The sequence below is a fragment of the Hippocampus bargibanti genome, linkage group LG12 (assembly GCF_051943395.1).
Source record: "Hippocampus bargibanti isolate YZ-2025 linkage group LG12, ASM5194339v1, whole genome shotgun sequence".
Taxonomy (NCBI): domain Eukaryota; kingdom Metazoa; phylum Chordata; class Actinopteri; order Syngnathiformes; family Syngnathidae; genus Hippocampus; species Hippocampus bargibanti.
The window spans coordinates 4,848,292-4,874,814 of record NC_142745.1 but is presented as its reverse complement, the minus strand read 5'-3'; the positions used below and the strand labels follow the sequence as shown (position 1 = coordinate 4,874,814).

Here is a 26,523-nt window from a genome sequence, read left to right as displayed (position 1 = left end):
ACTCAGTCATCACATTTCATAAATTAATTTATTGTGATTGTCAAGTGTATTGCAGTAATTGATTGTGTGCGGGAGTGGCATTCACGATTTCCCCCACACCGATATCTCCACTCGAGCAAGAACACGCGTTGTGTGTCTGTGCTTATTTTTGTGAAATGTGACATTTGCATTCAGTACCGCCTACAAGGCGTTGGAGGAGTGTCTGCTGCTCCTCTTCAGTATTTCGCCGAAGAGAGAAAACTGTGATGCTCTCAGCATCATCGATGGCCCAGCCACCGGGTGAGTAATACCGAACACCGACACAAACCGTCACTTCCATCATTCGTTCCATCTCGGGGCTCAAAGTAAAGCCCCGAAGCATAAACACATCTCACTGTTGAGACTGATCCACGGTTAGAGTGAGACTGTTCCATGCTGCAACGGGGAAGCAGACGGGTGCATGGTGGATGAATCGCGATGTTAGAGAAGCGACACTTCTGATTCGACTTTAAAGCTTACGGACTTTGCCATTTAGAGCAACTTTCACCGCTGCACCAAGACGAGGGACGTGTAGCTTTTGAGAAACAAGCTAACCTCTTCTCATCTGTGTTACTGTTTGGGGTTGAATGATTATCTCGAGGTTACATCCGGTTCAACACCAGACAGTCAAAGCTCCTTATAATGTCTTTCCCCCCGGCGTCATCTGTAACTGCGACTCATACTCTGCCTCATGTAACAGTCCAATGCGAGCTTCTCATCTTCATATCTCACCGTCACACACACAATTTCTACCGGGAGCTGCACGGTTACACTGCCTATAAACGACCATCTCTTTGCAGACGCGGGCGGACACTCTATTTCGTTCATCCTCGACTGGCTTGTCTTTCAATGCTTTTTGAATGTTGTTTTTTTAAACAACACCAAATTGTAAATTTGTTGTCATTCATCTGCACTGGCGTCGTTTTAACGCAGGGGGCGCTACATCCTACAAGCTAAGTGAAAGTTAGGCACTTCCTGTCTGACTCGTATTTAAAATTGAATGAGAGAATATTTTTGCGCAATGCTAAAAATAGCGTGTGACGGTCATGACTCGTCATAGATATTGAAGTTTTTTTCCCCCAAAGAAGCCGACAGGCTAGTTAGCGGTTGTTGCTAAGCTACCACTGAACGCATGCTAGGCTGAGGGCATTGCTGCTGAAAAATCTTGACGCTGCTGCACTGCTGTTTCCAGTTTCACTACACTTGAGACAAAAGAAAGTTTAAGATTGCACACTTAAAATTGCACCCAAAAAGCTCGATAATTGAAATAGAAAACGCCTCATGTGGCCTGCTACTATACAGTATTTGTATTGTTCCATATGAAATTAGGGTGATATATTTGTTTTATTCATCCTGAGAGAAAACAAGGAAAATGCAAATTGCTAACAAAGTCTCCATACAATCAAAAGCAACATTACCAAAGCAACAGATGAGATTGGATTTACCTTTATTTGTCTCGCAGTGGAGAAATTTACATTTCACTGCAGTAAAGTGATGAAATGAAGAGTAAAGGAAAGTAGAAAACCAAAATACAGCTGCTGAAAAGGCAGCCACTCTCGCGGCGCCATCTTGAAGTCAAACGAACAAAAAAATGACATGTTTATAAGGCTTGCTTCTTGTGCTGGTACTCCAATTACCAACCTTTATTAATCAAAGGCACATATTTTATGGAAAACAATAAAACTAACAACCAGATGCAATTCATCCAAAATAATGTCAGAAATGTACTTGATGTAAATAATGGACTTCACAAAGCAATTCTGTCCTCGTGGAAGACCACTTAATTATAGATAGATGATAAAGGATATATTTGAAGTAAAAAAAACAAGACATTTTGTTGTATCCATAATAAACAAGTGCATCTTTATCATCTTTAGCTTTACGGAAATGCTTTATAAATCGTAATCATCTTTGTCAAATTGTTTTCCATCAACCTAGAGTTCATTATTTAACGATTGCTTGCCTGAGGTTTTGTACTGACATCTCTTGTGAATTTATGGACAACACCAGTTTTTTTGTTGGGGTGTGCATTTTACAGTTCTGAACTTTCATTTCCTATAAAATTCCCCAAATGTCATCTGCAGCCTCATCCCACAAATAATACTTCGCAAGGGTTGTAAAAGCTCTACTGGCAGAGATATACCAAAAAAGTTATTCACCTCAGTGGTAAAAAATCAATGATGCAGCATTCACTAAAACCGAATTAATATTTCTCAGTGACTGCCTACTGGTGGCTTTGTTCCAGTAACAACTAAGCATGTCGCTGCGGCAGCATACAAATACCATGTTGAGTGGTGCAACTATGTATGAGTTGTATTCGCTAATCTCAACAAAACAAGACAAATTGTACCTCGAGTTGTATATTTGTTAGAGTGGATTTAAATGAGCTACAATTTGTTTTGTGTTGTGTTCACAGGGGGACTGAGACTGTGGTTACTAAAGCAGTGGTGCGAAACCGAGTGACACCGTCCACACTTCTCCGTTAGGTAATTAGCGCTTGCATTTGAATAACAAAATATAAATTCTCGTGTCAGTTGGAGGAGCTGTCATCCGGTGGTGTATTTGCTTCCTCATTCAGTAACAAAATTCAAATCTCAATGTAAATAATCTGTGTGCAACCTTTCTGCGTGTAACTTTTATCTGCATGTGACAGCTGAAAGTCTGCTATGCCTCCACTCGCTGACATCGTGAAGGTCGCCATCGAATGGCCGGGTGCAAACGCTCAGCTTATTGAGATGGACCAGGTATGTGCTTCCTCAAACGTTACAAATATTTTCATTTTAGCTCTTCTACAAACTTTTGCATTTACTGCAATCTCATATGGAGAGAACTAAAGTGACCAATCCACACTGGTCTGTGGTGTGTTTTTGTGGTATCCGTCTCCTGTGCTGCTGACCCAGAGACGGATTTTCACCTTGTAGATAATGAAAAAAAATATATTTCTTAGATCTGACTACATTTGAGTTTAATCCTCTCCGCTTTTTCCGTTTGTAGAAAAGACCTTTGACTTCAATCATCCGTGAAGTCTGTGACGGGTAAGCATCTTCTCTATTTGCTATTTCAGTTACTGTTAGGTTTTAGCAAAGGGAGTCATGTTGACATCACTGTTTGTATGCCGTCAGTTAAAAAAAAAAAAAATCACTTTAGAGTTTTATTTTATCTAGAGGATGTTTTACACTAAAAAAAAATGTACCAATAGAATTAAATGATGTTGTCATGGAATGTTTGGCTGACTTCTGGGGGTTTAGTTCCTATTCAGCGTTGGTGGGAATATGTCGTAATAATGAATGATTGTCTTTCACTACATGGCGACCAATCCAATGTATAGTTTGGTTAATGTCAAACGGGATTGGATTGTGTTATAATGATGAAATCATATCTTATCACTCATAAACTCAATGTATGCTTTCATCCTCTTCGTGCCCTCAAGTGTAATTCTATTTAGGTCATCTCTGATTTTATGTATAAAGACTCTTTCCTCTCTCCAAATGAATGCATAATGCCACTCAATGTATTTTTTTTCTTATGTTGCAAAGCTTTAAAAAGATGGGCACGGCATTAACATGTCCACGTTAACCTGCTTCTGTATTCAACAAATGTGTTCATAAAACATTTGGTGAAGCTTTTTCTTCCCATTAAGTAGACTTTAACTATGCGTTGTTGACTATAAAGACCGCGCTGAGAATTATGATGCAAGAAGCAACTTGTTGCAGCCTTTCGTGAATGTTCACCTCCCATCATGCCGATGCTTTACTTGGTATCTAAAGAGGCCATTTTGTTTCTCAATTTTCAGATGGTCTTTATCAGGCTCTGAACAGTTTGCTCTGCGATATGCAGATGGTCCTCAGCTTTATATCACTGAACAGGTAAGCGTCACGATTCCCCTTGCCTCCTCATCCGCTATTCAGGGATCATAACTGAAGTGAGTGTCAAAACGGTGCTTTTTTTCTTTAGAGTCGCAGTGAAATAAAGAACGGGACCATCCTTCGATTAGCCATTTCACCCGTGAGTAACATTTAGTGATACTGTCCTTTTTTTTGGATTTGAATAAATCAATGGGTGATCTCACCAAAGTGCAATGCAAGCACATATAACCTCACTTTATCCATGTAGTTCGGTCAAAGTGTCTTGTCAGCTGTGCGAATGTGGCTCGGCGGACTGTACAAATCTGAGAGGAGTTGTTTTTCTGAGCAGCACTCACTAATTATGCGCAACAGTTTTGTTTCACTCCCAAGCAGATTCTCACACCTCCGCCACAATATTAACCACCAAAGATGCACATCAGTGAAGGGGAATAAAAACAGCACAGTTTTTCATGTGCTCCTATCTTTTTGTGCGGCGACATGTTTTGATTTGATCTTTCACTTCCCTTCCCATTGGATTGGATTGGATTTGCCTTTATTAGTCTCACAGTGGAGAAATTTACATTTCACAGCAGCAAAGTGATGAAAGGAATGAAAGTAAAAAAACAAAATACATGAGGTGTGGAAAGGCAGCCACTCTCGGGGCGCCGTCTTGAAGTCAAAAGAACAAAAAAAAACAACTAAATAACAATATATATATATCCCATATATATATTCCCGATTCCTTAATTTTTTGGTACGTCCTCCACATTTGTTAAGTCACAGTTCAGTAATATTCATTCAAAAATGACACATGACAAAAATGATGCATGACAACATTGATGAAATCTAAAATGCTTTATTTTTTTGAAAGAAGCTTTAAGAATTTCTCTTGGAAAAGTCTGAACAATCTAATGCTGCCTGGAGCTCTACCATATCAGAATCAGAAAGCCTTTAATCGTACCACAACAGGGAAATTTGCAATATAGTAGCTGTACTGTTTCCTGATCATTTACATCCTGTTGTATAACACTTAATTTGACCTGTTACTTAAAAACACGCTGAACACCAAGAGGTTCAATTCTCTGAACCAATTTCTTGAACAGGACATTCTTTAATTGCTTGGTTAATCCCCGGTAGTAATTCCTAACTGTGCTGCTCTTTTTTTTCTTTAATTTTTAAATAATTCGTGGGGAAATTTTAGCGATATTACTTTGAAGTCATCTGCTCTTCAGTCTAATTGTCTTAATGACAAAAAACCTGTCTGATACAATCTAAACCAGAGATTTCAAACTGTCTAGCTAGATCAGGGATGTCAAAGTCATTTTTTTTTGCCGTGGGCCACCTTGTAGTTATGGTTTCCTCTCGAGGGCCGTTATGAATTTGGGGAACCCATTAGAATGTTTAAATCCCTTCAAATATTACATATAGAGCACACAGCAAATTAATGATTAACTCGTTTTCAAATCTGAAGTCAAGAATAATGACTTTTATTGTGGTTGACGTCCAAAAATATGAAATTTTGGCTCAGATTTTAGCAATCATCATGGAATTTAACAAGTTTGATTTGCTTTCGCGGGCCGAAAAAAATGATGTGGCGGGCCGGATTTGGCCCGCGGGCCTTGACTTTGACACATGTGAGCTAGATAGACAGCAAGCTTGGCTGTTCAGGCTCTTTTGTTTTTTCTTTAATTTTTAAATTTTAGCTATGCCATTTTTAAGTCAGCATTGTTCTTCAGTTTAATTGTCTTAATGCCATTAAAAAAACCTGTCTGATACAATCTAAACCAAAGATTTCAAACTGTCTAGCTAGATAGACAGCTAACTAGCTAGCTTGCTAGCTGTCTGTCAGTGGCTCAGAGGTACAGCATTCTATTCCCGCTCTGCCCAAACCAATGTGTCGTTTCCTCGGGCGAGAGACGTCACACAGTTTGTCTCCAGTGCCACTTGCACCCCTTTACGGCTCGGTCTAAATGTTTGATGGTGGTCGCAGGGGCCTCGGGTGCACACTGGTAGCCACACTTCCATCAGCTTGTCCTCAGACACGTGGCTAGTTCACCGTCAGCACAGTGTGAATGTGCATAAATAATATATCCGTTTGTGAATGCTTCTAGGGCCTTAGAAATCAGCAAAATTATTATTGAACACCTGAAACATCTTCAGTTATTTTCCCACATTGTTTTTCTTTAGTATTGTCGTTATCAGTTCTACATTTACCGTCAGCTCATATGGAAGCAGTTTGTCATGGTGGCCTTTCTCCAATGATGGTTTCTTCCTGTGGCTGACAGGGCCGCGCTGCTCGTCAACTGCTGGAGCGTATCCAATCCCATGGGATTGATGCTCGCTTAGAGGCTCTAAAGGAGCTGGCCAAGCTGTCAACAGACCCCACGTTTGCCGCAGAGTTTATCAATATGGAGGGGATTGGGACCTTGGCCCGGCTAGTCGAAAGCGGCACCCAGTGAGAGTTTCCCTTTTTCATTTTTGCTTTTGTCACGTCAACGTCGATGTTCCCAAATGATCATGAATCCCTCTTTTTGTCATCATGTCAGTTGTGCACTGGGGACTGAATGTATTTTTTAAGTAGTCACTTTTATCCAGGTGCAGAATAAATGATGTGAAAAATGACATAAATGTCCTCTTTTTTTACTGCAGCTTTGGCGAAATGCTGGCGTTCACTCTCACTGCATTTCTAGAATTAATGGATCACGGCATTGTATCCTGGGATCTTATCTCGCTCTCCTTCATCAAGCAGGTGCCTCAATTCATCCCACACTTCTCAGTTGCATATTCTCAACTTGTGGTGCCTTAGTGCTTGTTGTTTGCTAGCTTTGTTTTAACTTTGACCTTCCTTACTTCCTACACAGCGGAAATGAGTGGGTTCTGTTGCCTAGCAACTCCTTGGATTATCCGGAGCTCATTCAGTGTGTGTGTTTGTGTGTGTGCACGTGCACATGTATGTCTATTTTCTGAAAGCTTTACTATGACCTTGAGAGTTTCTCAAAGTAAACAAGTATAACTTCTGTTGAAACGTTCACGAACGAAGAAGTTCCTATCCCGAGTGTCATTACTCTAATCATGACCAGTGAATAATGCAGTGCTTTTTAAACGGTGCCCCATCCCCCATCCCTTCTTCCGTCTTGCCAAAGATTGCAGGCTATGTGAACCAGCCCATGGTGGATGTGTCCATCCTGCAGCGCTCACTGGCCATCCTGGAGAGCATGGTACTCAACAGCCACAGCCTCTACCACCGGGTGGCTCAGGAGATCACCGTGGGACAACTCATCGGGCACCTGCAAGTGTGAGCACACACACATGCACAGGGGCTTTCTGCTCTCTGATTTGCGGCCTGAGGATTGAAGTTGTATGATCTTGTTGCGTTCCTGCGGGGCTGTTAAAAAAAAACATCAGGAATCAATGCGGTGTTAATACAATACAAAACATATTGTCGTACTCCATTTTGTAGTCTCGTATGTGGAGCAGGATACTTCTAACAGGATTTGTTTGTCACTTGATATTTTTTCAGGTCAAACCAAGAGATTCAGACTTATGCCATTGCCCTCATCAATGCTCTTTTCCTGAAAGCACCCGAGGATAGACGGCAAGTCAGTTGACCCATGTGCAAAAAAAAACATCAATATAAGAGTGTAGATGACTATGATTCTCATGAGCTTTGAGGCTGCAACATGAACTTTTTTTTCTCAGCAGCCGCTGTGCTAGTTAGTTTCTCAAAGACTTGAGCGACTCTGCAATTTTTACTAGCCATCATTTTGTTGTTGAATAATTCCCAAATGCCACATTTTGGTAAAGTAAGGCAAAGATAACCATAACAAAAGTGACACACACGCTTACAAAACATGACTTCTCATGGCACACCGTTCGCAAAGGTAAATGTGATCTGGCGTTAGCAATTAACAACGCCCAAATGTTATCACAATATGAATTACATAATGCAAAAATCATCGCCATATTGTGGGTAAGTTGGCGATTAAAAAAAGGTCACTCTTTGTGTTGTCCTTTGTTTCTGTGCATGCTGTGTCAGTGATGTATTTCTGTATCTCATTGTCCATGTGTGCACTTTTTACTTTCACCACTGCGCATCCGCATCCACCTCCTCCTCCTCCTTTGAACCTGGAGGAGGTGTACACTAACCCGCTGGAGCAGCACCTTACCGTGAGTACACACCGGCATCTCATATCACCCTCGCCACTCCGCGGGTTCTTCACACCCTCACTTGTCTTTGTTTCAAAGCTGCCGCACCCCCCCATGCAAATTTACGTCTGTTCCAATTGTCATGTTGCAGTCTAAGGTGCGAAGAAGAGGCAAAAACCAGTTTCGACTCTGCTAGACTTTATAATTGCTTACTTTTCCAGTGCAGATTGAGCTATTTTCCTCATTCAACTTTTTTTTCATATGCTTAATGCCTTTTTGCGCTTAGGAAATGGCAAGCACCTTGGCCCAGAAGCACTTGCGCTCCATCATTCTGAACGTGAGTTGTCCCCACGTGCTAACACAAATTCTCATCTGCTGAATAAAAAGACACAGTACCATATTTCCGGTGTATACGGCGCACCAGAGTGTAGGCCGCAGCCCCAAGGAATGGTGTATTTTCAAACAGTTTTCATACATAAGGCGCACCAGAGTATAAGGCGCACCTTCAATGAATGAAAAAAAAAGTTTTCCAGATATAATATATAAATATATAAACGTTTTCCAAGTATAAGGCACACCACATTTTAATGTGCTATACTAGAGGGTGGAGTTGCGCAGTACTTCTTCTAGATGGGGAAATAGAGTCGGTGCCTGCTGACAGTAGTTGCGAGACCTGTTGTGGCTCAATATTACTTCACATATAAGGGGCAGGGTTATTTTTCGAAGAAAATCAAGGCTTTTGGGCGCACCTTATACATTGGAAAATACGGTATGTCTTTTAAACTGAGTGATTGCTAATCAATGAGGTTGATTCCAATCCAAATATTATGCTCGACCGTATTTTAAATGTTCCTGCAACTTCGGAATGTGGACGCCCCATGTTTCAGACCAGCTGCTCAGCCAGTGGAAAGATTGACTAACGGGAAGCGTGGTGAAGTAGAACAATCACAGGAGATTATATGGCATGAAGTCTATGGAGTGGGGGCAGGGGGGCATTGGAAAAAAAAAGACCCTCTCAGCTCTCAGAATGATTCCTTTGGTACCAACTTGTGTGAAAGTGCTTCCCTGAGCTGGCTGCAAATGAGAAAGATGGTGCAGTGTTATTTCCAGGAGCAGTTACAGCATTGTGAGCGCTCCGGAACCAAATCCTCCAAGACTGCGACCCCATTATGACGACTGTTGGAACATAAACAGTGTCTGTCTCCTATTTTGCCTCAGTTTAAATTAACTGTTTAGCAGCTATGTATGGCGTGTCGTCAGACGCTTTCTGCTCTTATAGCATGAATCCTGACATCCATGACGCCACGCTTGGATGAATTTGATGTGAAAGAAAAGTTGCAACTGCTAAAAACACTCAAACAAGACCCATAGTAAATGTGATTTAAAACTGAACACTTCAACACTTAAAATTCAGACTGTTAAAATAAGAAACTGTGCGTGATCTAATGCAGCCAATAAAAAAAATCACACAGAAAAATTTCCCGTTTTCCTTCTAGCACGTCATAAGAGGAAATCGACCAATCAAAGCCGAGATGGCCCATCAGCTGTATGTGCTGCAAGTGTTGACCTTTAATCTTTTGGAGGAACGAATGATGACCAAAATGGATCCGAATGACCAGGTAAAAATTGAAAAAAGTCTTCTTTTTGTCTTGATGAAATAATGATTTGAAAATACATTGAAACATGTGGCCAAAGACGATTTTAAAGAATACATAAAGCATAGATTACATTTTGGCTGTGCATGTGTGCTGCCGTGGAGTAATTACCGGGCTGAAATATTGCACAAGCAAGACCACAATATGGGTTACAGGCTTCCCAAATGATCACTAAAAAGAAACTCGTGTATCTATCCATTCTCAGATCCGCTTTATCCTCACTTGGGTTAGCGAGGGGTACTGGAGGCTATCCCTGCTGTCTTTGGGCTGGTGGCGGGGGACACCCTGAACCGGTTATCACCCAATCGCACGGGGACGAACAACCATCCCACACCTAGACACAATTCAAGAGTTGTTAGGGCCATTATTAATGAAGCAGGAATCGGATTGCCTTAAAAAGAGTGTTCAATCAGCCTATCATGCATTATTTTGGAATGTGGGAAGAAGCCGGAGTACCTGAAGAAAACCCACGCAGGCACATGTAGAACAGATAAACTCGACACAGGAAGGCCAGAGACGGGATATAATCCACAACCTCTGCACTGTCAGGTCAACACGCTCACCACCGGGCCGCCACTAGAATGAAAGTTTTATTCAAATGTAAAGTGCTCGGGATGAGGAAAAAAAATGTCAATGTTCAACAAAAATGGAAAGGCTGTGTGTAAAACAGCTCATTGTATCTTTGCAGCAAATTCATTTTTGTGCATTTATGGCAATTTTGAAAGCGTGACAAGACTCGATCTTAGAATTCCTGATTGCTTGAAGGGAACTGTTTCCTGTTACTATTTTGCCTCGACAAATGAAATGTGCTCGTTTCCATCACTCAGAGCCAAAGAGACGTCATATTTGAGCTGCGGAGGATTGCCTTTGATGGAGAAAATGATCCCACCGGCACTGAAAAAAGAAAGGCCTTGTATGCGAAGGATTATAAAATGCTAGGTTTCACCGTAAGTTGCCCGTGATCACAACTTAATAGAAATATTTACCATGATATTCAAATATATATCTCTATTTTCTTTTTGAATGTAGAACCATGTGAACCCTGCTATGGATTTCACTCAGACTCCCCCAGGGATGCTAGCTTTGGACAACATGCTGTACCTGGCTAAGGTGCATCAAGACACGTACATCCGCGTAAGTTCTGTTAAGACGCTGCTCCACTCAAAAGTATGTGCGGATCACATCTAACCCGTTTTCCAAATCATGGCAGATTGTTCTCGAAAACAGTAGTCGCGAGGATAAGCATGAATGTCCTTTCGGCCGGTGTGCCATCGACCTTACTCGGATACTCTGTGAGATACTCCAAGTTGGGGAATTGCGTAAGTTCACGGGACTGTGGTGGGAACTGACGTCATCTGGTGTTTATGGGAGGGAAATCCATGGTTGACATATGTTGTTGTTGCTTCAAAAGCTAACGAGGGCTGCAACGACTACCATCCCATGTTCTTCACTCATGACCGAGCATGGGAGGAATTCTTCTGCGTCTGCATCCAGCTGCTCAATAAAACCTGGAAGGAGATGAGGGCCACCTCCGAGGACTTTAATAAAGTCAGTAAGGTCTTCACCAGCATGGGCCCAAATATGTCATACATGTCAATTTAGATGTTTTTCCCGTAGTTTTTATACACGATTTATTTTTTTAATTTTGAACGGATCTTCAAAAGACCATTTTGGCTCAAATCCAGTTGAACTCAACTGCTTGTAGCCAACGACAACGCTGCCGCTGCCGCTGGTCGCTACGCCTATCAGGGCAAACCAGCAAAAGTAATGCTCATTCGTATAGTTTTTTTTTATCGCTGCGTACGGTCGGATTGATTAAAGCATAACATGCACATGTGCGGTAAGCTATCTGCATTTCCGCTTGTGTTAGCGTTGTTTTTTAATCACTTCAAATAATGGACGGCATACTACAACTCTTAGAGGGGAATTGTAATAATTTATAAGGGCAGCTATTAGCCAAGGTTGACAGGTATGATATGTCAATCACACGTGGCCAATTTGACAGTCGGATCATGTGCAGAGTGGTTCATTTTCAAATTTTGGACGATTTCTCTTGTCTAGTTTCTAAGCTTTTGTTTCCTTAAAAAAAGAATGCAAAACAAATTCCGCATTGCAGTAAAAGTAAGGCCAAGTTAACTCTGTAGAAAAGAACTGGGGGTGGGGGAGTTGGGATTCAACACTGGTTTTATTTTGTGTGACTTTCGACTTACACTGCGTCCTACGATGAGTTGTTATTACGATTGTCGATTTCTCTTAAATTTGGGTCACCGTTTTAGCTCCAGCGGAGGAATTTCTTGTTATTTGATTCCATTTCCATGCTTCACAACTGATTTTCCAGAGTAACACCGATAGTGCGGAAGCTTTGTTGGTTTTCTCAGAGTGAAAACTGCGTTAGATCACGTTTCCATCGCTCAGCGTGGAAGTGTGTGTCCTTGTTATGTGCGGCTCGCCGCCTGCGCTTGTGTGCATACGTACACTTCTGTGAGAATCTCACGAGAGTAGGCGGCTGACAAGCTTTTGCTTCAATTAATATTACACGACAGCTAAATTCTTAATGTTGCCGATTGCTGTTCACGTCGCGTCCGCCACATTGAACGCTTCTTGACTCGCCGCGGTCTATTGTTAAAAAATTTGCAGATTGTTTATTTTTGGGGGACATGTTGAATACAAATGACTTCAGATGAGGAAAAATTGTTTGCGGACAGAATTAGTTTTGAAATGAGAAGTCAATCGCGTGACTCGTGTGATTAAAAAAAAAAAAGCAAGTTCTTCTAAAGATGACTTGTTCAAAGCAGGTCATGCAGGTGGTCCGAGAGCAGATATCAAGGGCCTTGGCCATGAAACCCGCGTCCTTAGATCAGCTGAAGAACAAGCTGCGAGGTCTCAGCTACTCCGAGATCCTGCGACTACGACAGTCTGAAAGAATGAGCCAGGATGACTTTCAGTCTCCTCCCATCATGTCAGTGACACATCAAACTTTTTTTTTTAACGTTTGCAATGTCAATCCACACATTTGTAAATTAGGCTCCGAAGCAAAACATTCTGTCTAACGTATCATCCGAAAAGCCTTACGTTTCTGCCATTTATCCCATCTATATGTGAGGCAGTGAGTTGCGAGAGAGAATCCAGCCTGAGATTCTGGAGCTCATTAAACAGCAACGACTCAATCGGCTGTGTGAGGGCAACTGTTTCCGAAAAGTGGGAAACCGCCGAAGGCAAGGTACCACATCAATACAATCACTTGGCATCCCTTTTTTTAAGCACTATTTGTGTGGCTTGTGTTCACTGCGTTGATCTAAGCATTTCTGCTTGTGTTGCAGAGAAATTTTGGTTCTGCAGACTCTCTCTTAATCACAAAGTGCTGCACTATGGGGACTTGGATGAATCACCTCAGGGTGAAGTGCCTTTTGAGATGCTCAGCGACAAGAGTAAGGGTCTCTTTTTCTTTTTGAAAGAATTTCTTATATTAAAAGATCCCATTCTGAAATGCAATATTGTTGCCAAAATGTTCATGAGCGATTTTATTTATGTGCATGTGACATTCAAATGAAATGTATTATTATTATTATTATTATTATTATTATTATTATTATTATTGAAGTTGACGGGAGCTTATATAAGAACAAGCTGTATTCCCAAATGCATCAATCTTAACCGAAATAGTAAAATATTTTCATTGGAATTCATTAAATTACCTTTGTATTGTATATTATAAAAGAAAGAAAGAATTTGTATTGTCAATTTCAGTAGAAGCTCAAATGACTTAACATTTGAAGTCAAAGTTTTGAACTGAATAACTGCTCTAACTTTGAATCCAGTATATCATATGAGCAAAACCGATAAAATATCAGAATCAGAATCATCTTTATTGCCAAGTATGTAGAACACACAAGGAATTTGTTTCCGGTAGAACACGCTGCACTAGTATCGTCGTAAAAAAAAAACTGCTAAGTGGCACTATATTGACATGTAGGTTTAAAAAAATGCCTCTTAATGCAGATATGGACTTTATTTGATAATTATGACATTCTTTACACAGCAGGACCATAATTGGAGAAGATCGCAATGTAAACGAATAATTTCTTTTTCTCACTGCGTTTGTTTTCTTTTTAGTCCCTGTTTCCGACATTAAGTCTGTGGTGACTGGAAAGGACTGCCCTCATATGAAAGAGAAAAGTGCTCTGAAACAAAACAAGGTATGTGTTCGTTAAGTTAAATACAATAAAGTATGGGTCAAGGTAGTGATCTACTCGGAATAGTTTTCTACTAATATTCAATTTTCAGGTCTTACCACTTTAAAGTTGAACATCTTATCGATGATGCAATTCAGTGTTAATGTCTTTGCTGGTCTTGTCCCAGGAGGTGCTGGAGTTGGCCTTTTCTGTCCTTTATGATCCGGATGAGACGCTCAACTTTGTTGCGCCCAACAAGTATGAGGTATGCTGACCCGAGAACATCTGCGTTTTCGTAGCAATGTATTCCGAAACAAATTCAAGTTTCTTAAATTTTTTTCTCTGTTCAGAGAAAACAACACAGTCTTGAAAAAAATTGTATAATTATTTGTTTTCTCAAAAAAAAAAAAATATATATATATATATATATATAAAGTATATATACATATCGATATCGTTATATCGATAGTCCCGGTTATATCGATACTATTTCGATGCACGCACGGAGAAAATTACATGCAAACAGGGTCGGATATATCGATAGTCCCGGTTATATCGATATTTTTCAGACTCCCTTGAATATCGATATAACGAGACTTTACTGTATATATATATATATATATATATATATATATATATATATATATATATATATATATATATATATATATATATATATATATATATATATATATATATATATATATATATACATATATGAATATACATATATATATATATATATATATAATATAATAGAATTACGTTTAACCCTAAGATCAATACATAACGATATGGGTTTTTCTAGGAAACTCCACACATTAAAATTAAAAAACACATTTTATTTCATCATTACAAAAAAATGCAGCTTTTGAGGTGGATGCCCTCAAACCGTATAACATAATCATATACTATAGTTAGAGTTATAAGAGTTTACCCTCTTCATGACCAAGCTGGTGCACAACATGTGTTCAAAAATCACTGACTCCAATGGCCGCATTTTCCCGACCGACATTTTGAAATTCCATGTGGATGTCCCCCCCCCCCCACCCCCCCAAAAAAAAAAAAAAAAAAGAGAACTGGTGATTGCTTTGCTTCATCACTTGGTTACACGTCACACCCTCTTGTGACCCTGTGATACTTGCGATTATCTCGGGTTTCTACGTTTTCCTGTGGACCACTATTGCGTCTGGACCGTCTAGACGTCTTTTTTTCTTCTGTGGAGCAGTATTGCATCTGGACGGACGGCCTGTGCGCGCTGCTGGGCAGAGAGATGAGCAGTGACCTGACACGCAGTGACCTCGACACCCTTATCAGCATGGAGATGAAGCTCCGCCTCCTCGACCTTGAGAATATCACAATCCCGGAGGCCCCGCCCCCTGTCCCGAAGGAGCCGAGCTCTTATAATTTCACTTACAACTATAGCTGAGATGTGTTGATTGTAAATCGATTTAGCGACGGTCAAGAATGTGCATATTTCAACGAATTCTGCAGTGTGTGATTTTGAAAAGACTACAGTAGAATCTCCAAAGGTGACATTGTAATTTCTCTATTTTTTTTTTTTTTTTCCAGGCGCAAACAGGGACCATCATAACATTTTTCTGTACCTCATGAAATGTTTTAATTCACCTTAAAATGGAAGTCGAAATTAAAACAAACATGGCATATTAAAACTAAAGTTATGTACTGTAAATTGGTCCCATACGGATTGGCATTTCCTTTTGTGATGTCTCTATGTGAAAAATGTGAGCGTGCTGCATTGAAAGGAAGGAAGGAATGGAGTCAGCGGTGTTTATGGCTCGCTAGCATTTGCCAACGCCGTCTTGAACCCGCCTCCGCATTGCTTTCTAATGCGCGTCACATGAAAATTAGAGCCTCTATAATTCTTGAGATGAATTCTCATAAGATTTGAGTGTTCAATCTCCCGACAATAGTTTGGCATGTGAAGATTTTTTTTTTCCTATATCACGAGACAACTTTTAGGGTGTTCATCTTTGGAGGTTTCACTGTAGCTATCTTTTCCTTTGGTTGTTTATATTTGTTATTTGTGATTGTATGAATCATACATTTCATCTGTGTGCGTGATTGGGTGTGTCTGAATTCTCTCCAAGCACTAGTCCACAAAACTGAATGGTCAAACTCCCCCTCCCGCCCCACTCCTAAATGAACAATTCAAAACCCCGTTCTTTTGATGAATCACAGGACAGATCGGGAAAAACGACACACTTTCAATTCACGTTTTATTTTGGAGTGTGGGAAGAAGTTCCGCAAAAGCATGAGGGCGAACACACAAGCTCCAAACGGGAAGGCCAAAGCCAAGATTCCAATAGAAAACCTCTCAAATTTGAGGGATGCGCTAACTACAATAGAGATATATATTTGTCGGATGAAGTTTATTCTCTACTGTTTTTATGGAGTAATTCGTCCATTAGTCCTCATAAGGTCTTTCATATGTTTGAAAAAATTAACAGTTTATTGTACTATGTACATGTAATCAGGGTTTTTTTTTTTCATAGATGCACACCGTACTAAAAATAGGATTACGATTCTGGCAACAATCAGAAATGCATTTGTTACTTGTTTTAAAAAAATATATTGCCAAATGTCAGATGATTGTAGACTTTTATGTGTTTTTTTAGGTTAGCTGACCAAAAAAAGGAGAATAACCACATTTTTTTGTCTTTGTGAATAGTCGGCGTTATGGTACAAACAGTGCACTGGTTTACAAATAGTTTATCATCTTGTTATAACCTGTCAATGTCGAATCGAGTATAAATAAATAAATGTCAATGATGTCATTTGTTAATGCTGAATAGAATTATATTTTTGTAAATGATTGTACACCGTGAGTTAAATGCTATTGAAATAACATTGTCAGTTTGTTATAATGCTTTTTTTTTTTAAAAAAAAGCAGTTTTTGTTGGTTTGAAATCTTTACCATACTGCATCGACCACAATGTCACAAAAACATTTTGAACCACCATCTTTTTTTTGGTGTGTATTTTATGTTATTATTGGGCACTTTACCAGACAATGATGATGTCAAAGTTACCATTGTGTGCTGTATGGCTAAAGGGTATTGCAGTACTATAGATGCTGTTTGGGGCAGGGGGGTCGTTTTTAACTATTAATCGATATTGTCATAGTTTCATTTTTTATGGATAAGTAAACTACTATCTATGAATTCCAGTTAAATTGAACTGCAGTGACTGAACGTGTTTTCAATTAGATATGCTAACGGTATGGTTTAGCATCTCATACTTTTCTCCACTTGCTTGCAACAGTCTTGAATGAGGTGTTGATTTACAAATACGATCTGCCTCCCCCCTTAAAAATAAACCAACAAAAAAAAAACTAATATTATATGGTATACATTTGTCGTAGCTCTGTGGATATATGGTATTGAGTTGCCTTAATTGGAGAAATTGTACTGTATGACGTCCTGTGTGAATAAATACCAAGTAACTGTTAACTGAAGCCTGTTTTGTTAACCTCATTTTATTTAAAGTTGTGACCCTGTAATAATAATAATATCGGACCAACTCAACAACTCACTTGCACTTGGTTTTACCACACAAGTAGCCTGTATGACACCGACCCACAAAGTGCTAAAACTTTAACCAGAACAATATTTCATCTGTCTTGAAAAAGTCGCGGCTTGACGTCACAACTGGAATGCTACATTACAATACAACACTAGCGACTGCTAACATGTTACATAGTCAAAGTGGCTTTGAGGCAAGCCCTGGAACAAAAATAAATAAATAAACACACATTTTCCACTTTGTTTTAATCTATTCCCATGACATGTTCAACATTAAAATGCATTTTCATGTTAGTACTGTAGATTTAGGTGCCATATGACTGCTTTTAAGGATCTCCAAAGTGTTTGGTATAGATTAGCAAAAATGGTGAATTGGTGTTAGCGAATTTCTTGTACACGTTTGTTAGCAATATGCTAATTTAGCTCATCTATTTTGTGACAACAACCAGCTTACATGTGTCTTTTAATTACAGCATTTTACATCCGGATTAATATATGCACAGTTTGGTTTAATATCACAATTGAAGAAAACAAGTTTTATGTTTGAGAAAAATGAGTGAAACAGCAACGGGTAAATCAAAAAAATGTATTGTATAATAGCTGAAAATAGAATTTCACACAATCACTTTGAGAATTGTATTATGCTGAAAGAAGATATCGGATGTGAGGTGAGGAATGGCTGCATAAGAATGGTATTCCAAGATACTGAGCGCTAAGAATCGATCACTTTGACGCACGAGCACAAAACAAGCAGTCACTGTTTAGTTTTGCCTCATTCTTCGGACCGTGTTTCATCTGCTTGGTTAGAGTATGGTTCAGTCTGTGAAACATTAAGACAGGAAATGTAACAAACACCGCGGAATTATTTGCCCATGGAATGAATCAAATTTTCTTTGTTTTCCAGCCCGGCAGCCGTGAACAGTAATTTATATTGGATTTAAGCACTCACTGTGCACAGTGTGAGCGCTGCAGCCCAGTTTAAATCAAACTGGTTTGGCTTTTGAAATCCTTTTCGTGTCTCAACACACAATGTCATTTATGCTGTAGATAGAAAATAAATATATTTTTTTTCCTACATCACTGTGACTTCCCACAAGGTGACATTGAATATATTTTTGACGATCTCAGCAATCGTGATGGAACAGAAGTTTCTCACTCCGCTTTGGCTGGTTCTTGTTGCTCTCGTGTGTCTTCTGCATAATGACCAGAGCCTTATGACTTTTGATTTCCTGGAAAAGAGCACCCGGATGCTTTCCGTTGTCCCATCCATGGCCGGCCAGCAGCATTAGTATGAGCACAAGGATCATCAGAAGTGTCGCCACAGTGGACATCAACTCCGGGCGAAGCTGCAGGCTGGCCCGGGGCTCTGCCATTTGCTTGGTTCTGAATGAGATGCACTGAGGTTTCCTGATTGGTTTGCTCCTCTTACTGTTATGATTGCCACCCTCGCTGGTCCCTAAATGTAAACACACTCTATAAAATGCCGCTGCCTGCAGGTGGGTCAAGTTGAAACTTTGCGTGCCAGCAAGAATGCGTGTAGAATATGCGGGTGTGTCTGAGCTCATAGCTTGCCAGGACAAACGAGTTGAGGGGTAATTGCGCCTATTCTGCCAAGACAATATAGCGTAGTGTTCTCCAGACTCCATCACCTTGAAACTTGTCTCCGCTCTGAACACCGAGGGGCCCTTCAGGTCAGGAGCCAGGACTCTCCTTCTGGTCTTCAGTCTTCTTTGCACAGCCACAGTTACGCTGCGCGTATCAGCACCCAGAGTATTCTCAGCTATGCATGTGTACAAGCCGGCCTCTCTCGGGGTGACCTTTCTGATTTCCAGAGTTCCCTCAGGCAGAAGCCAATAGCGTTTGGTGACAAAATCTCCTTGGGACCACCTGGGGGAGTCGCTTGAAGCAATTGACTCGGCGATTCCTTCAGTGGTTGTGACAGAAGAGGCCGGTGCTCCCTCAGATGCGTTGCCCGAAGCGGGTCCAAGCCTCAATCCGGAAGGAGTTACCCAGTAAAGTTGCGGCTGTGGATCTGCCACAGCTCGACAGTGCAAAAGAAGTTTCCCTCCTTCTCTGATACCCACATTGGAGGGAAGCGAGGCGATGGGGATTGTTGGGAGGCAGGAGCCTGACATCTCGCTGGAGGTAACCTCTCTTACCCTGCGGGCCTTCAGTTCTGGGGGTTCTGAGCATAGTGTTGCCTGGGGTTGAATGAAGCGCACCACCCGCAATGGTCGCTGATTGTTGGTCAGTGCGTCCCGGTGAGGGTGGGAGGCATCCCTTGCGGCCCAGTGAAACAGGCAGTCACAGCGCAGTGGGTTGGAGTGCAGGCTGACCTCTTGGAGTCTGGGCAGGGAGCTCATGGTGTGATGGTGCAGAGTACTGAGACAGTTGGAGTTGAGCATGAGACTCTCGAGTCTGCTTAGCTCGGTGAAAGCCTGCGGGTGAATGAAGGACAGTTTTGGGTTATTGGTGATCTCCAGTTTGGTGAGCTCGGGGAGATTCTCTAGCGCCGCTCTCTCAATCGACATCAGCTCCTCCATGTTGTTCAGGCCGAGCTCCTTTAGGTGCATCATATCTCTGACGTCTCCCGTGTTGATCACTTTGATTCGGTTCTTGTTGAGATCCAGAAACTTGAGTCCTTTCACTCTGCGCAGAGCCTGAGAAGGAACCTTGATCAGTTGGTTATCGTAGAAGGAGAGACTCTCCAGACCCTCCAACCCATCCAAAGCATTATCGGCTAAGCCTCTCAAGCCCATGCCGCCAAGAACGAGACTGCGGAGGGATTTCAAGGCTAAGAAGCCCTGTCCCGGCAGGGTCTCTACTGGGTTTCCTCCAAGCATGAGAACCTCAAGGTTCTCCAAAGGCCCAAACCACATTGAATTTATGGTGGTGAGTCTATTGTTGTTGATGTGCAGACGCAAGAGAGAGCTGAGTCCAGTAAAGCCTCCAGGGGCAATGGAGCATAAGTTATTATGGCTGAGAAAGAGCTCCTGTAAAGCCATCAGTGAGGAGAAGGATGACTCTGGCAGGTGGCTGAGGTGGTTTTCCTCGAGGTGTAGAGACAACAGAGAGGGCAGAGAGAGGTTTTGTGCGATAGCCCTGACATGGCTGAAGTGATTCTGTGAAAGGTCAAGGTCGGTGAGGTTGGGGAGCCCGTGCAGCACGGCGGTGTCCATTTCAGACAGATTGTTTCCCTGCAGATGCAAGGTGTGTGTGCCTAAGGGCAGAGGCCACGGCAGTCCAGTCAGAAGCAGGTCATTGCAGTCCACAGTCGGCGCCTCGTGGTAAACGGAGTCCGCTGAGAACCATGGCTTGATGTGACACACACATCGCCCCGGGCAGGGAATGTGCCATGGCAGAGCTTGAGGCAGCGAGCCCAGCGCTCCGAGCACCCATATGACGACACACACCGCAGAGAGGATAAACTGTGATCGTAGAAGCAACAACATTGGCCTCATAATCCTGCAGGGGTCACCGGTGCAGCTTGGAGGAGGTTTTAAGATCTTCTTGAGAAGATGCAAGCAAGTCAACTGTAGGGTGGCGGTGTGCAGATGGCAGAAGATGTGACGGTCACTCTCACCAGGATAAAATTAACAGAGATACAGGAAAGGATGATCATATCGACATCAATATCTAAGGGTGCCTCACACGCATCGCAGAACTGTAAAATCTGCGTCTTGTTGCAAAAGCCGCCGTATGACTCTTTAGGTACAATTTTGATTGCAGTGGTGCAACATGATGACGGTCTCTTTCTTGTCACGGCATCAATCTATCATCCTGGCGGCAGGCGGAGGACTCCTGGCTCATAGCTCACTGCTCAGGTATACGTGCACGTATACACACACACACACACACACACACACACACACACACACACACACACACACACACACACAAAGCAAGAGAAATGAACAGTGTTAGAATGGGAATGGGAAACCTGAAAATAACTGAAATGTATCATCCCTTTAATTCACACTGTGGTCTGCTTGCAAAAAAACGGTGTGATGAAAAATGGCAATTTTGTTTGTCTGATATCCAAATTTCATGAATTAGGGATTTGAAAGGAAGAGACTTCAGTTTAGTTTTGGGTCAATGTGACTTCTGTGTTGGAGCTGATTGTTGATGGACTGTCGTGTTATTTTGGAAAATTGTAATTCAGTGATGGATAAGGGGCAGTAAAATTGTCATCAGCCTGGCTATGTGTTAAAAAAAAAGAAAACAAAGCAAGGTCTACTGAATTGTTGCCATGGAAACAAATCTCATTTTCTTTGGTGTGGTTCACTGTTCCTTGTAATTTCTTTTGGTCCAATCTGTGCGGCAGTTGATGAAAACAACATCAAATGAAGTCATCGAACCTCTTGACTGTGTCTATGAAATCTCTAATCATTGTTTTCTCCGCTGTCAGTCCATTTGTGAGTGCTGACAGAGAAGCATTTGCAATCAAACTACTATGCATACAAGAAAGAAAGAAATCTTTCCCTGTACAGTACTTAATCTTGCTCTTATCGTGTAATTGCAGCCATGCCACTCTCAAAGAAAATCATTACGATCAATACTTTATACATGTACAAAGTCTGGCCCGGGGTCAATTTTCATCCAGCCCGCAGCCTCTGTCATAAAATCAACAACATCTTTACGTTATTGATTTTCACATACATTGGGCAGTAGCGCTGTTCCCTGTGTGTGCTAAGTGCTGCTATCTAGAGGCTCAATTAGGAACAGCAAATTCTGATATGAGTAATTGACGAATGAGCTCCCCAATTTTCTCAAATGGTGATTTTCTAATTAAAAAAAAAATCTAAAATGGCGTCAATCAACAAAACAATTGTGTTCAACTGTTACAAAAAAGTTTGTGTTAAAAAAAGGGAAGTTAAGTTAATATGCATTTTAAGTTTTCAATGTCCATTCAATTTTGATATGCATGTAAGATTGCTGAAATGAAAATAAAAAAGCAAATGTGAAACACAGAATGGATCACTTAATTTAAATACATTTGTATTTAAATTAATTGCTGTTTTATGTAAAGACCGTCCCCCAAGGTTGGCCCCCCTTACATTTTTAACACACCAAAATTTGGCCCCCTTTTGCAAAACGTTTGGACACCCCTGCATGATACAGTAGACCATTTTCACGATATCAGGTTCAAAGATCATCATTAGTGGTGCATGAAAGGGTTAAAATGGGTGGACAGGAAGTGTCACAGCTTTTTTTTCGTGGGCGGGGGGAAAGGGGGGGGTCATCACATAAGTTATATTTCAACCCCAAACTACGAAACTGCCATTCCTGTTGGCACTCTTTTTACAAAATCCCCATCGAATGAGAAGGAGAATAGCAGCGACGACATTTGACGAGCATTGCCAAATGAGCTTTGTACGAAAGCATGTTTGAGTCAACATCATCTCGGAGCAGGTCTTTCCTCCCGGGGTCCTTCTCAATCTTCCATCAGCTATTCACTTTCATCTCCATTCCTTTTTTTTCCACTCCCGCTTGGAACCTGTTCAATAATTCATCCATCATTTAATTTTGATGCCCCCTGTTTTTTGTCATTTGCTCTCAGACGTCAACAATGTCAGTTTCGGGAATGTAGAGTGCTGAGCTGAGGGATGCCTAAAAAAAGGTTTTGTAATTCATACTCCTCGGTAGAGGCTTTTCAGATACAGCACTCTTACTTCATTCGCGAAGTTCTTCCACCTCAGGCATTTTCTTTGTATTTTTTTTATTTCTCCGTCAAAGTTTACCATGCCACTTCACAGTTGCGCCCAGAGTATTACCTGCAACACCGCACACTTACTTCACGCCACAGTCACAGAGTTACTTCTACACTCAACAGCCACATTATTCGGCATGCCTGCGCAACCTAATGAGATTAAATGCAGAACGTAAATAAGGGAAAAAATTTGACTCACACTGTGAGGTGTTTCTCATATTTTGTTTGCCTCACTGCATGAGGTGATCAAAGAGAGCAAGATAACACATGCTTGCCACCCACGAGTACAACGACAACCATTTTCAATTCCATATGAATGGATATCTGACCACCATGAACAATTTTGTATTTGATACAACTCTTGGGCAAGACATAAATGAATGTGAAATATATATATATATATATATATATATATATATATATATATATATATATATATATATATATATATATATATATATATATATATATATATATATATATATATATACACACATACGTATAGATAGAAATACGTATTGATAGATAGATAGTTACATATACGTGTGTATATATATATATATATATATATATATATATATATATATATATATATATATATATATAAAAAGTCTCGTTATATCGATATTCTCGGGAGTCGGAAAAAATATCAATATAACCGGACTATCGATATATCCGATCCTGCGGGCATGTAATTTTCTCCTTGAGTTCATTATATATATATATATATATATTATATATATATATATATATATATATATATATATATACACACATACGTATAGATAGATATACGTATAGATAGAAATACGTATAGATAGAAATACGTATTGATAGATAGATAGTTACATATACGTGTGTGTATATATATATATATATATATATATATATATATATATATATATATATATATATATATATATATATATATATATATATATATATATAAAAAATAACAAGAATAATTATAAAAAAATAACAATATAACAAAAAATGTATTCTATATATATCTAAATAATATAAGAATATATTTTATATACTAATATAATAAATAAATATATAGTGAACAATTCCATTTTATTATTTATATATAATATTTATTATGTTATTATATAAAACATATTCTTATATTATTTAGATATCATACATATAATTTATTTTATTATATATATATATATAATAAAATATCCTTTTTTACACTATACAGTATAGATACAAACACACACACATTCATGCAGAAAAGAGCTTTGGTCATCGAGAGTGTGTGTGGATATGTACATACTGCAGCTGATGCATTTTGCAGGATCGCCTCTTTGCAAACAAGGATTTCTCTGTTCTTTATGCACTCGAGGGAACTCGGCCCCTAGAAGAAATCACCGTTTAGTCGTAAAGTAAAAGAAAACATCCTATCGTGAGTCCCGAATCCTGAATGTACAATTATTCTGCAACGGTGTTTACAAATCGTCACATGAAGCACGTCCATGTCGCTCACCTGTTAGCAAATCATCGGAGCTTCGTCCCACCGATGGAAGATGAGCGCCCCGATGATTTCACGACACTGTTTGGCTTTGATCGGAAATTCTCATTTCTCATTAGCGTGCTGTGAACAAAATAAACACATTGAACTGAGAGCGAACTCAAGGTAGCATTTATTCAAGCGGTTTGCATGCACTACGAGGAAAGATGACGTGTGGGAGCGTTGGATGCTTTGATAGAGATAGACGACCTCAATACTGATTGTACTTTGCAAAAAAAGAAGAAAAAAAAACCCGAGAGAATCATGATCACCCGGACTGTTTGTTGCTGCAGACAGACGTCTGCACAAAGTTCTCATTTATTACCGACCCTCGCCATTTATAAACTCCCACACAAGCATGCATGCACGAATCCACAGCTACATGTGTACATGTCTGTGCTATCAACACATTTCCGTTATCTTACCGGAGCTGGAAAGATCTTTACGTCGCTGTGGTCAGCCTCGCTTCTCGCACTGATGAGTTTTTTTTTTCTTGTCTCATTCTCAGCCACACGCAATTAAGATTTTGGAAATATCACGCGTCTGTGCTGCACTGGAGCTGGATGGAGAGAACTCTCACTCTTTCTCTCTCTTTCGTCTGCAGCAGAGCTTGTGTCACTCTCTTTCTTTCTGCCTCCCCTCTTCCCCTTCATTCGCTCCCCGCGTTCTCTTTTCCTCTGTCACATGCTGATGGAAAAATACTTGGCATTGTGGGGGTACAGGGTGAGGATGACAGGTCGCCCCCCCCCCCAGTCCCTCCAGTATGTAATGTATCGCATCTGGTTTTGTTTCAAGAAAAAAATGCGTCTGATTTCTCTTTATCATACTGATACTGAAAACGCCCACAAGATGCCGTCCTTAAAATGTTTTATGTGGCCCAATAGTGTGATTAAATATTATAATTGGGTCATTACTGTGATTTAGCTTCTCTTGTCAGTATAGAAGATGCGAAATTTAAGCTCAGTATTTCAAAAGAATGGAATACACATCTCATTCTAATTGCTATTATTTTATCATCGTCACTTCTTAGACTGTTTTGTACGTGTTTTTTTTGTTTCAGTTATACACTCAGAATTGTTATTGTGGGTGTAATGCTACCTAAAAACTCAACAGCATCGCAAGACATAACCTTCATAGTATCACCGTGATCCCACCAATGCAAAGGGAGGATTTATTTATTTATTTATTCTCATTATTTATGTTGTCTCATTATTTATTTGTGTCTTTATTTATTCATTTATCTGTTGATTCACTAACTTATTCACTCGTCCATTTATTTATTTTTATTTATTTATTTATCCATCCACTCAATTATTTATGTATTTATGTATTTATTTATGTATTTATGTATTTATTTATTTATATTTGTATTTATTTATCTATTTATTTACATATGCATTTATATGTTTACTCATTCAATCACCCCATTATTTATGTATTTACTGTATGTATTTATTCATCCATTCATTTGTTCATTCACCCAATTATTTATTTATTTGTTTGTTTATTTATGTAACCGTTCATTCGTTTCTTCATTCAATCACTCAATTATCTATTTATTTATTTATTAATTTTTTTTCGTTCATTCACTCAATTATTTATTTATTTATTTATTTATTTATTTATTTATTTATTTATTTATTTATTTGTGTGTGTGATGTGATACCTACTCGTCAAGGATACCAACAGTCGATGTGAGGCCACAAACACACTCTATTACTTTTCCTCGGTCCAGCAAAATAGCAGGTGGTGGATGAATTTTGGAACAGTCATTTAAAAAATAAAGTGTGCATGCAGATGTTTCAAAGGCATCCTCCCAGTGTGCACATTTAGAGAAACCTTGAAATTGAAATGAAGCCATCATCAAAAGGAAAATGAAAAGAGGCAATGGCTGTACCAAAGGCTTCCCCCGTTAGT

The 26,523-nt window shown here is 40.0% G+C and overlaps 2 protein-coding genes across 5 annotated transcripts; one reads left to right on the top strand and one right to left on the bottom strand.

Annotated features, from left to right (window-relative positions):
* Nucleotides 1–132: 132 nt before the first annotated feature.
* elmo2 (engulfment and cell motility 2) lies at nucleotides 133–17,313 on the top strand. 4 transcript variants are annotated; one of them, XM_089010141.1, is made up of 23 exons: nucleotides 133–279; nucleotides 2,435–2,504; nucleotides 2,672–2,762; nucleotides 3,013–3,053; nucleotides 3,812–3,884; nucleotides 3,973–4,023; nucleotides 6,149–6,318; nucleotides 6,513–6,612; nucleotides 7,007–7,152; nucleotides 7,384–7,462; nucleotides 7,995–8,030; nucleotides 8,296–8,346; nucleotides 9,506–9,628; nucleotides 10,492–10,611; nucleotides 10,694–10,798; nucleotides 10,875–10,983; nucleotides 11,076–11,212; nucleotides 12,460–12,623; nucleotides 12,772–12,884; nucleotides 12,985–13,092; nucleotides 13,778–13,860; nucleotides 14,024–14,101; nucleotides 15,065–17,313. In XM_089010141.1, exons 3-23 carry the CDS (start codon nucleotides 2,685–2,687, stop codon nucleotides 15,263–15,265), a joined length of 2,166 nt encoding a protein of 721 aa, XP_088866267.1. In that variant the 5' UTR covers nucleotides 133–279; nucleotides 2,435–2,504; nucleotides 2,672–2,684; the 3' UTR covers nucleotides 15,266–17,313. The 4 variants fall into 4 exon arrangements, with proteins under 4 accessions (XP_088866267.1, XP_088866266.1, XP_088866269.1 ...); XM_089010140.1 differs by having other exon boundaries at nucleotides 7,007–7,158; XM_089010143.1 differs by lacking the exon at nucleotides 7,995–8,030.
* On the bottom strand, nucleotides 16,742–25,293 carry LOC148890078 (leucine-rich repeat neuronal protein 2-like). The gene is made up of 4 exons (XM_089010139.1): nucleotides 25,032–25,293; nucleotides 24,583–24,690; nucleotides 24,373–24,453; nucleotides 16,742–21,196 (listed from the first exon to the last, which is right to left on the bottom strand). Exon 4 carries the CDS (start codon nucleotides 20,839–20,841, stop codon nucleotides 18,505–18,507), a length of 2,337 nt encoding a protein of 778 aa, XP_088866265.1. The 5' UTR covers nucleotides 20,842–21,196; nucleotides 24,373–24,453; nucleotides 24,583–24,690; nucleotides 25,032–25,293; the 3' UTR covers nucleotides 16,742–18,504.
* Between the last annotated feature and the right edge of the window lie 1,230 nt (nucleotides 25,294–26,523).

Bases quoted from the DNA above. Each gene is read 5' to 3' on its own strand.
- elmo2 (XM_089010140.1), top strand. From the start codon at position 2,685: ATGCCTCCACTCGCTGACATCGTGAAGGTCGCCATCGAATGGCCGGGT. The intron at 9,629-10,491 runs GTAAAAATTGAA...TCCATCACTCAG, and splicing joins AAATGGATCCGAATGACCAG to AGCCAAAGAGACGTCATATT. The intron at 12,624-12,771 runs GTCAGTGACACA...TATGTGAGGCAG, and splicing joins TTTCAGTCTCCTCCCATCAT to TGAGTTGCGAGAGAGAATCC.
- LOC148890078 (XM_089010139.1), bottom strand. From the start codon at position 20,841: ATGAGGCCAATGTTGTTGCTTCTACGATCACAGTTTATCCTCTCTGCG.